The sequence below is a fragment of the Neopsephotus bourkii genome, unplaced genomic scaffold, assembly GCF_033783945.1.
Source record: "Neopsephotus bourkii isolate Nb327-2 ecotype Australia unplaced genomic scaffold, CSIRO-AGI_Nbou_v1 NB_1810, whole genome shotgun sequence".
In the NCBI taxonomy this organism is placed as follows: Eukaryota; Metazoa; Chordata; class Aves; order Psittaciformes; family Psittacidae; genus Neopsephotus; species Neopsephotus bourkii.
This window is the reverse complement of record NW_026902283.1, coordinates 1,066,116-1,077,485: the sequence shown is the minus strand read 5'-3', so window position 1 is coordinate 1,077,485 and position 11,370 is coordinate 1,066,116. Positions and strand designations below refer to the sequence as shown.

The window sequence follows — 11,370 nt, the reverse complement described above, 5'->3', positions numbered from 1 at the left end:
TCTAATGATGTACAAAAATTTGGAATGTTGAATAAATGCTGATCAATAAAAACATTTCATAGCTGTTGATAAGGGAGTATGTCTAAGCAAAACCCAAATAATCATAAAGGTTTGATTCTGTGTGTTGCTTATTGCTATGTTTGTGTTCATAGAATGCTTTCAAGTATATACACACTTTTTAAGTCCAGTCCAAAACAGAAACTAAAAAATATTTACATAATAAATATGTGGGAGACTTCATCTTTTCATTGTATCAGTTGAACTGATTCTTTAATGAACTATATTAAGAATAGAAACAATGAATAGTTTGCCTCAACTCACTGCCATGCTGAGTAACTTAGGCTGCTGATGGATTTTATTCTATTCAAAATGTAGTTTAAGGTGTATTCAAATGAAAAGTGATGATATTGCCTCTCCTCCTGCTGAATCCTGGCAGGACTAGTTCAGGAGACACCTTTCTCCCACTCTCTGAAAAATCACCTAGTTTGACACGTGTTCACACACAGACACTCAAGGAACAAACACATTTCAATCCACTGAAAACTCCAACATTTACTGAGTAAAATCATCATAATCCATGTTTTATTAGATGCTTAATTTGCTAATTTACTGAAGACAAGCTTTGGCCAAGTATTTCCACAAGAAGTACTAAACTTCCTGCTATAAATCTCTACTTCTATAGTTCTACCACAGCCAAACAATTTTTTGGTAGAATTTTCCTGTGATACATAAATCTGAAAATTAAGTGACACAACAACATTTAAAACTTCTGTTACCATTAAAGCAAAATACAATACAGTATAATTCCTCAGTGATATATTTAAATGTACTGCAAAATGTATACAAAGTCAGTCCAAGATCAGTAAAGAATCAGTTCTGCTTTTTGGACTTTTCCCTTCTCAAAGATACAGGTTATGAAGAAGACCAAGGTAATTTAGGACTTGTCTGTATGCATTCCCTTTAAAAGGTAGTGTGTGATAAAAATAACTTGATTAAAAGTAATGAAGATGTGATGGGAATATTTTGCATTTTCAATAAAAAAATAGAAACTAAACAACAAAACACATCGTAGAAGGGGAACACTGAGGCCTGCCATTATATAGCTATGTTTCTCATTCTTTTCTTTGAAGGTTAACAGCACACAGAAAATAAGTGAATTTTATCAAAATACAGCACATTTCTGCTAATATATCAAAAAAATCATTTTTCTATGTAAATATTACTGAAAATCAACTAAAAAGAATTAAAATATACAAAGAGTTGTTAAAGGGTTTCAATTAAAATTATTAGAACTATACACAGTACAATAAGCAATAGTTAACATCTTTGAAAGAAGTGCAATAATATTGAGTTCACTTATTTAAAAAGTACTGCCTGTTTATTACCACTAGCTATGTAAAATCCCCCTCTCTTCCAGCTCATTGTAGAGGCTGGTGTTTTTGCTAGCTGTATTAAAAGCGTTTACTTTTGTATACATGGGCTGAAAAAAAATCAATTTATACTTGTCTCAAACTACCAACTTAAAGGTAATTAAAAATGAATTGCAATAAGTGACTATTGCTCCAATGGCAGGCTAATCATTAGCCCTGATTAAAAACAGTTATTGGTCTTCTATGGCACTTTTCCCTGGTCCATAACAACCGTGTATTAATTATCACTGCACATTATGCAGTCTTTATTCAATTAAAAAGGAGAAAGAGAAAAATAAAGTTAATGTTTCTGGTAAACAAAATTAACAAAAGCATAATCGAATATTTTATACAATAATAAGGAACAAAGGCAGCCTGTGGTAAATCACTATTACATTAATATAGTTAGAAACCCTTTAATGACTCTGAAGTGTCTAGTTCACATTTAATGTTACCTGTATGAACAGCCCTTTAAGAAACATCATTACAAACTGGTTGGTTGTAAGTATACCCTCCTCCTCTGCTCTCCATCTCACTACAGCAATTCTCCATCACTGTTCAAAGTTTCACAAACTTGCTTTGGTTACCTAGCTCCATGCGTATGGTTTCCTTTTTGATTAACAAGGCAATGCAAAGGCCAAACAAAACTGAGATGTCTCTCGTAACCTTTCCTGCACCATTTACTTTGTGTGTTTTTAAATTTATACTACAGGCAACAACCTTAAAAACTGGCCATTTCAGTTTCATTTTTAAAATTGGTAAGTTTAAAATGGAGTACTTTTTACCAAGATAAAAATATCACCATTTGCACAAAATTGGGATTTCCACAGCAGAGAAAAACCGCTGGGCTCATTTCCACAGTACAGTTGAAAAAATTATGTATGCAAGAAAACCCAACTAAACACGAATCATGTGGCAAATGAATATTCAATGACTACATTAAGAACAAATCCTGTAAAATATCACAAGTTTGTAGTTACAGTCTTCCTAGAAAACACCTTAAGCTTTTATTGCATTTTCTATTGGTAGACGTACACTCCAGAGCTAAACACTTTGTCTTCTTTCCTGATGCCAGATTTAGATAGCAGATAGATAGTTGTTTCACCTGACCTTTATTCTGTCCAACCAGCACCACCTTCCATCTACCCATTCATCCATACAATGTGCACATAGCAAAGCCAACGTTTTTTATCCCCATTTCATATCTAAATAAGTGGTTTCAGCATAACACATTAATATCTAGTAAATAAAAATAAAGGCAATAAACAGCTACAGGACAGACAGCCCTGCCATCTGTCCATTGGCTACAACTGAGGCTTCGCAAAGCCTTGCACAAGGTTTAGTAATGTGTATGAATTATCCAAAAATAAACCTACCATCTGTACAAAAAAACAACACAGGTTTGTTCTTGGAGGTGTGATCCTTAGATTGCTGTAATGCTTAAAAACAAGTTTAATTGCCATATGCATTTCCAAAATTATTTCCTGTATGTTCCATACAGTGGTATGCCCTCCCTTAACCACAAGTTCATATCTCCTGTACAAATTTTGATCGTAATTACCGTAATTCTTTTTGAGCTCCTTTCATGTATAAAAATAGGCAAAATACTCAGTTTCTCATAAGTCCTTCAATGTATCCTGCTGGCTTTTCCCCCACATCACAGTACTTATACAGAAACTTCTCGCACAATGATGAGTTCCACTGCATTCTGAAAAGTCTTTAGCAAAGATACTGCTTGTCCATGATCAATATTGATGAAGCTGTACCCATTAGCCTAAAAAGAAATATTTAAAGTTAAAAGCGACGGTCTCTTATGCCATGTTAGTGAAACCTGTCATATTTCATGTTTTTATTTAAGGTTTTAAATAACCAAATTCTACAGTAATGCAGAAAATGTTATCGATGTGAGTTGAACATGTACCTGTATGGTACAAGAAATTAAACTACTGTGTTAGCTCTTGAAGAATTTTGCCTAAAAGGTATTTCAAATAACCAAAGGAGAAAACAGACATCTAATTCATCAGTCTTAATACAGCCATACGAAAAAAAAACCAAAAAAACAAAAAAGCCAATGCAGTACAAATTATACATCCTAGTTTAAATATCAGAATATTAGAAATGGCATTAGTGATAAATTAGAACTGTTGAAGCCTTTAACAAAAACCACTGGGAGCCATTTTAGGGTGTGAGACCTCCTGAGGTCAGCCCCAGCTTGAATATTCCTGTGACTCTAAACTACATTGTCATTCCTGGGACAGGTTTGGCTTGGCAAACAAAGGCACACCTAGGTGGCCTACAAAAGAGAGGGAAAACATGGCTATGGTTCAACTTCTCAGGTTGTACTACTGCACATTCATGTCAGCCTGGGTGGTAAAATCTTGCAGAATGACAGATCTGTACAGTTTAAACTTACTTCTTCCAGCTATGCATCCAACCTTTCTCCCTGAGCTACTGCCCCTCACACAGTGACAGAAGGAACTGGTCTCATGCTCTGCACCTTAACTGGTGCAGCTCCAGCTCCTTATCCGTCACTGAACACTTGCTGTTGTTCAGCTACCAGCTGGATCGTTTGTTGTAAATGCAGTGTTTTTTATATCTGTCTAGGGTTGCTGACAAAGATTTTTCATTCAGACTGTTCAGACAGCAAAAGTGGCAATAACCCTTCCAAATCATCATTGGTATAGGATGTCCTAACGTGCTGGTGTTCAGACAACACATTATTCAGAACACTGCATGTGAATGACCACGAGTTAAATAACTGAATGATAGTAAAGCCTAATGAAATGCCCACATTCCATCTTGAAAAGCAACATTAGGCCTGTTTTCCTTTAAAAGGGTGAAAAATATTCAGAGTTTGAAAAAAATGGTCCAATTGATTAATGTTTCAGCTTGCATCACCTTCATAATGTTCGATGGAATAAAATTAAGGGCATCAGGCATCATCCCAGAATGTAAGAATATTCTGGAAAAGATACTGGTAATCTATCTGAAAATTGAACATTCTCCTCTTAGAAAAGGTGTAAACAAAAAATCAATTGGTATATTACATAGGCTAGTTGATTAAATGACTACAGTACCTGAATTATTTTATCTCCAGGCTGCAACAACTTAGATGCTGGTCCTTCTGGTTGTACTCTGGTTACAAATATGCCCTTGAAGAACAAGTGTAGAAAACAGTTTTGACAACTTATTTCATGAATAGTAGGATAGCATGAAACAGATGTAATCAAAAACATTTTTTTCCATTTTCCATTCTAAGAGAATAAAATACTATTCTACAGGTTGATTGGATTTTGACCGCCTTCCTTTTCTGATGTTAAATCCAGGAGAATTGCCTTTAAAGGAGTACAGAAGACCAAATTCTGATCTGCCTTAGTTTAATTTAGCAGATATATACATCAAGATTATCAACCACCAGATATATGGTTGTAGGCTAAATCATGTTCTATTTTAAGAAGCTTCCTAATTGTAAACTCCATAATTCAGTATGTCACATCTGTTGACTGATACCTGGAACTGTGTAAGAACCACTCAGCTAAAATAAACCTCTGTATTGACATGTGACCATTTTAGTTACCTACCACCTTAATTTTCCATATCATTTGTCCCGAGTTTTCTAACTTCCAGTCCTGGAGTTTAGTGGTTTGGGGAATATATACCTTTCCCCCACCCCCACTTACTGCTAAACACTAGAAATATTAATCAGAATGATTTTGAGATGCATTAGTATAAAATACTCACATCATCTTCAGGTCTGAATGGATTCCCTCTTCCACCAACTCCTCCTGATATGCTGAATCCAAGTTCTGGATCCTTGTCAATTCTCACTCGAATCTAAGTAGTTACAACCAAAGTTACATACTAACTGGCTGAAAAATCTGCATTCAAAGCTACTGTAACGAAATTATTACTAAGGAATTCAGGAGAACAAAAGTTTTAAAACGAAAAAAAAATTAGAAAAAAGCCCTTATCACAGTTCAAGAAAATATTATATCCCATTAATTCAGAACAAGACTCCAATAAGACTGCATCATGTATTATTGTTCATAAGCTTTACACCAGTACCTCTGTTATTATAATCATAGTTCATGTAGGCTTTAAATTCAGATATTTTTGATATTATGTAAATAAATTTAATGCCCTCAGCAAATATACATTCTTATGAAAGAACCTGTTCCTTTTATTTCATTGCTACCTCTAGCTGAACTTTAAAAATCAAGCCTTGTTCCTTCTGTCACTCTAAGTTCTATGTAGCCAATACTGTCTCTCCTTTCTGTTGCCAGAATGGTTGACTAGAAAACATTCGGCACAAGTAGTGCACATTCTCATTCTAGAACAGAATGAAAACATAGTTTTCAGTATTTTCTTCTGTCCAAGAACAGAAAGTAGGTTGACCACGATGAAAGAGATGCTAAATTGTGTAAGAATTTATTACCCTTGTCTGCTTATGATAAATAAAATTGATAATTATCAGGCATGCATCAGAGGCTCACAGTTTTCTTATCCTGGCTTTTGCTTATAGAGGAACATTTTTACATATGCAGGTTTTTGAACCTTTCTGGATACCAATGAATAGATGCAAAGTACTCTAAATTGTACTGCTACTTTGAATTTTCCCAGTTCCTAGATAAACAATGAGTTGGTGATCAATAAACATAGTTGAGAAATTAATTTCTAGCTCAGTAAAAAGATTCAAGTTTAAGTTTCTGGTACATTCTGTTAAAAAATCTATTACATTTCTCTCAAAACATTTACAGAAAAAGTAAAAAGAGCTCAAAACTAGAAGGAAAGTATGATTTCAGTAGTAAAATTGCACTGACATAAAATGCTGTCTTCTGCTGAAGATAAATTACAGCATGTTAGAGATTGGAAGGGACCTCAAAAGATCATCTAGTCCAATCCCCCTGCCGGAGCAGGAACACCTAGATAAGGTTACACAGGAACGTGTCCAGGCGGGTTTTGAATGTCTCCAGAGAAGGAGATTCCACAACCTCCCTGGGCAGCCTGTTCCAGTGTTCCGTCACCCTCACTGAGAAGAAGTTTCTTCTCAAGTTTAAGTGGAACCTCTTGTGTTCCAGTTTGTACCCATTTCCCCTTGTCCTATCATTGTTTGCCACTGAGAAGAGCCTGGCTCCATCCTCGTGACACTCCCCCTTTATATATTTATATACACTAATAAGGTCACCCCTCAGTCTCCTCTTCTCCAAACTATAGAGACCCAGCTCCCTCAGTCTTTCCTCATAAGGGAGATGCTCCACTCCCTTAATCATCTTAGTTGCCCTGCGCTGGACTCTCTCCAGCAGGTCCCTGTCCTTCTTAAACTGAGGAGCCCAGAACTGGACACAATATTCCAGATGAGGTCTCACCAGGGCAGAGTAGAGGGGAAGGAGGACCTCTCTCGACCTACTAACCACCCCCCTTCTAATACAAATTCCTGTATGATATTTGTCACCATCTACAGAGAAATGGTAATAAACAAAACCAATGTAACAATTCACTGCCACTGATACAGAGATGCTGTATCGCCAAGTTAGATTTTATTCTTACCTCTTGCTTTGCCATCTCATGGCTTTGTCTGGGAGAACATTTGGACTGAGAATAGGGAGGCTGGTGGGCAACTTTCAACATCAGATAATCAATTAACTGCTCTCTAGATGGATGTCTTGCTACTGATGATTGAGGAGGGAGATGATGGACTTGGCTGTAGTTTGCCTGAGATCTCTGAGGCTGGCACATTTGTCCATTTGTCAAAGGTACCTGAATAAAACATGAATACTCAATATCTCACATTTTATAAGTAGAAATCCTCATTTCCTCCTTTATTACTTCAATACTTCGCATACTTGACTGCTTTTAATTTAAGGAACATGACTAAAACTACTGTTCTGGATCATGTACTATTATACTAAATTTTCTTTATAGTCATCAGCTCTGGCCTCCTGATAACAAATCTGAAAATCAAAAGCTTAGAGTGCTAATCTAACCAGAACAGACTAGAGAGCCTTTGCTTTTCAGCACTTGTTTCACTGAGCTTTCCCAGCAACCATTTTCTAGCAGTACAACTGATAGTAGTGACACTTGATTGATATCATTATAGTTTGCACTTCTACGGCTTTAAACTCAGATTTTGTAACAACTCCCTGCAGATCATACAGAAAATAAAAATCCCACGCAGAAATTATATGCTTTCCAAACTTGTTTTGGTGACCACAAGAAACCCTTTTGAGCAAATTCACATACAAGTTCAAGATCTTAGTATCAAAAATGTAATGCTATTTATGATAAACATTATTCTTTTGTTAATACATCTGTCACTTATTTGATAGGTACAATGATGAGAAACAGCAGTAAGGTACACAACTGCTAAGACACATGGAGCACTCAAAACATGTCACTAAGAATGATGCCAGAGAGAACATTTCTTATTTAAGCCTCAGTTACTGTTCAACCCTGCAGCTCTGTGCTGAGATGGACAGCCTTTTCCCTCCTTGCCCATATGCCTTGTGCTCTTCCCCAGCCTAAGAAGTCACTCGTGTCTGTATGACTCCCACATTCCAAAAACGCGACAGGCTTGAGTTACAGGTATTTTGTGACTGCCACCATTATCCCATTAATTATAAGATACAAGGATATTAAAATATTATCCCTCCTCTCAATAAATGGTATAAAAACTGAAGTGTGCAAATGTCAACCCTTAACCATGTTATGTGAATGGACACATGTCAGAATCTTTACATGATTTTCTACTGCCTTTTCTGAAAAACGAAAAGCATGACAGGAGAACTGTTTTGTTGCACTGTATGCAGAGATTACATAGGCAACACCTATGCAAATTCCCCGTATCCAGTGTCTGCAGAAATACAACTGAAATTACTGAAGTTATAAAGGGGAATCAATTGCTGCATTGTAATAATTTACAAGCATTCATTTAGTTTCATGGTAGTAAGTTCTGCCTCCATAGATGGTCCTCAGAGATCAATACAGAATGTCTCCTAAAAACTCATGTTTATTATCATAATTTCATCACAACAGATTTCAGGTTTTTTCTTTAAAAGGTTTAACTGGCTTCAGATTGCTATCCTGAAATGATCTGCCATATTCCAACTTTTACTTGCAATTATGTCTTTTGCTGCAAATTTATTCTTTCAAAGCCCCTGCTGAAGGAAAATGAGAACTATCTCCCTTCATATAGTTAACTATCTTGTCTTCCTAAAAGAGGATGCTATTTCATTTATGCCACCTTTTACATGGGTATCACATTTTAAAGAAGCTCCAGTTCTAACTGCTATCCCAGCATGTTTCTAATACCAACAAAAAAATATATCCTTACAAATAATAATAAATATATCCCATCCATGGTGTCATGTAGATTGTTACCTGCACAGCTATTTTCTTCATGCTGTCCGGAGGAACATCTTTGAGACTAAGTGTAGCAGATGAGTAATTCTGCTGTCCTGAAATGAATACTTCATCCTGGCATTGGTCTCCTGGAGTAGAAGCCTGGGGATGCTTTAAACAGAATGAAATAGTAAAGACGGTTGTCTTTTTATATTTAAAACAAATAAACAAAAAAATCTCATAAGAAGCCCAGAATAAAATATTTTTAGGCCTTTATCGTTATTTTTCTTAAGTAGTACATTGCTCATGTAGAAAATCTTATTAGCCAAGACACCACACACATAAAATATTGATGGATATTTACAAAAACTAGCAACTGTAGAGGTGCCTTTGATCACCAATAAACTGATAAGAAAAATCAACAAATACTAAGAAGTGTCTATTCAGGATTCATATCCTTAAAAGAAGTCTTTTGTTGACTTCGTCCTATTCACTACGGATACTGTAACATCACTAAGGATGCTTGGTGTTAGAGTAATTCCCTCTTATTTTCTTACAAACTAAAATATTAATTTTCTTGAATGCCTACAGTATCATACAGTACAGTTTACATCATCAGAATTTGTTTGGAGGAGGAAAAAGCATAACAGGATTTTGCTCAAGCCTTTATCAATCTAGGTTAAATTCAGAATTATAATCTCTTGTTCACATATGTACAATGAAACCAGACAGTTTCATGTATGTTTATCCATCTATGAAAGCCAATTAGAAAACTCAACTTCATGACATTGAATTGAAAAGCCTTGCAATAAGTTTAACGAATATGAAGTAAAGGCAAAGTATCTGATTTAATGCCTATAAAAAAATTCCAGCACATAATTTATATTCCCTTTATTGAAAGCACTGTCCATATGTAAAATGGTAACTTTATAAATTTAAGGACACCTCTCATAGTTTATTCTTTCCCCATTTATATATTGCAATAGCCTCCTGAAGGTACTCACTCGAACAATGTGCACACCAGAACCTCTTCCGTCTGCAACACTCAAGGCAACACTACCCTGGCTGCCATGCAGATCCCTAGAGCTGCCATAGTGAAAGCTGCTAACTGCAGCATAATTGGAATTAAAGGACCTAGACAGCATGCTCTGAATAAAGAGGGGACAGATTTAACACAGTGATTAGTGCAGCATGCATAAACCACAAGACATGTTATACATAGACTAATACAAACATATTCCATTGTCATGCAAGATAAAAAACATGCAAGAACAGTACCACTGTGATGTATAAAAGATAACTCAGTGACCCCTATTTAGCTTTATTTACTGTAAGTCAGCATGCAACCATCAGTTAACATGCAGAATTACATGTAAATAAAGTCATTCAAATGTTCATGTGTCTGGGAAAACAACAGATATGCACAGCTTATCAAAATTTCTAGGTTGTTGTTAAATTTGCAACATGTTGTAGGAAGAGAAGCTGGCAGTCAAGATAAACAACTGTGGAAAACCATTTAATTACCAGTTATTACCATGTCTCATTTTTTCTGGTACAGTACGAATAAGAATTTACACAGAGACAAATTTGACTGACTGGGTTTTCTTGCTATTGCAATGCTGTCAATGTCTGCAATGCATCCAGTAATACTTTATTCAAGAATGTAAATGAGCCTCATTTAAGAAAAACAGGCTCGACAGAAACCTTGGAGTCCTCCCCTGTGCCACTGTAGGCAATCAAACAGGTAACAAGAACTCAAGAACAGAAGTGATAGTGGTTTCTTCATTACCTTGCAAACCTGACCTCTGCAATATTGGCAAGGGTAATAGAAAGAAAGCAGGAGACATTACCATCTTTCTACCACGGGCTTTTGTAGTTGTAAGAATAAAACAAAATAAAGAAACAGCACAAAAGGAGAAAAGGAAAATCCTGCATGTGCAACCTGACAAATGAAGCAAAGAATCAAAACACACCAAATTCAAAGGGGCTTTTTTTTCCTAAGTTTCTGATTTTTCTTAGTTAAAAAAAAAGTTCAAAATGCATATCATTTGACTAAGATACTGCAACAACTCTTATATTTTGGTGTTTGTCTGTTGACTACATATATGAATATAATTTTGAGAATAATCACTAGTCCTCAGGCAGACAGTTGCTCTTTCATACTAGATTTATCTTGTGAAACTAAAACCAGTTTAATAATCAAAGTCATATGCCTCTGTGTATTCATATTCCTGAGATGCTCTCGTAGCAAAGTCATTGGAAACTCCCTTGGAAAAGAACAGTATTTACTGACAATAACTTTTTCTTTTCCAAGGCTCTTGGATAACTTCTCAAGGTCATACTGAGCTTACTGGCATAGTGAGCTTTCTTCATACTCCGGTCTTACACCTACCTACCCTGTTTACTCATCAATGGATTTTTTTCAAGCTTCCAGACAAGTTTCCAGAGGCTTTCCCCTTCTTGGGAAAGCACTTAGCATTCAAGTGTCACTTTACTAGTCATTCAGTCTAAGCTTAACTGCTCTGAGTTTCAGGCCAAGCACCCAGATGAAACTGCCAAAGCCTTAGCTCCTTAGCCCCTCAAAGCATTGCCTTACAATTCTTATCAAACAGTCTCTATAATT

General features: G+C 35.8%; 1 protein-coding gene across 7 annotated transcripts in view; it reads right to left on the bottom strand.

Moving 5' to 3' along the window:
• Positions 1-560: 560 nt before the first annotated feature.
• Positions 561-11,370, bottom strand: part of ERBIN (erbb2 interacting protein) — a 113,167-nt gene continuing 102,357 nt past the window's right edge. For 5 of the 7 annotated variants that reach the window (XM_061342635.1, XM_061342638.1, XM_061342639.1 and 2 more), the window contains 6 exons: positions 9,752-9,895; positions 8,787-8,918; positions 6,957-7,166; positions 5,151-5,243; positions 4,487-4,561; positions 561-3,183 (listed from right to left, as the gene is read on the bottom strand). In XM_061342635.1, coding sequence (XP_061198619.1) covers positions 3,076-3,183; positions 4,487-4,561; positions 5,151-5,243; positions 6,957-7,166; positions 8,787-8,918; positions 9,752-9,895 — 762 coding nt within the window. In that variant the 3' untranslated portion in view covers positions 561-3,075. The remainder of the gene's footprint in view (positions 3,184-4,486; positions 4,562-5,150; positions 5,244-6,956; positions 7,167-8,786; positions 8,919-9,751; positions 9,896-11,370) is intronic. The other 2 variants (XM_061342640.1, XM_061342641.1) reach the window with 1 other exon arrangement.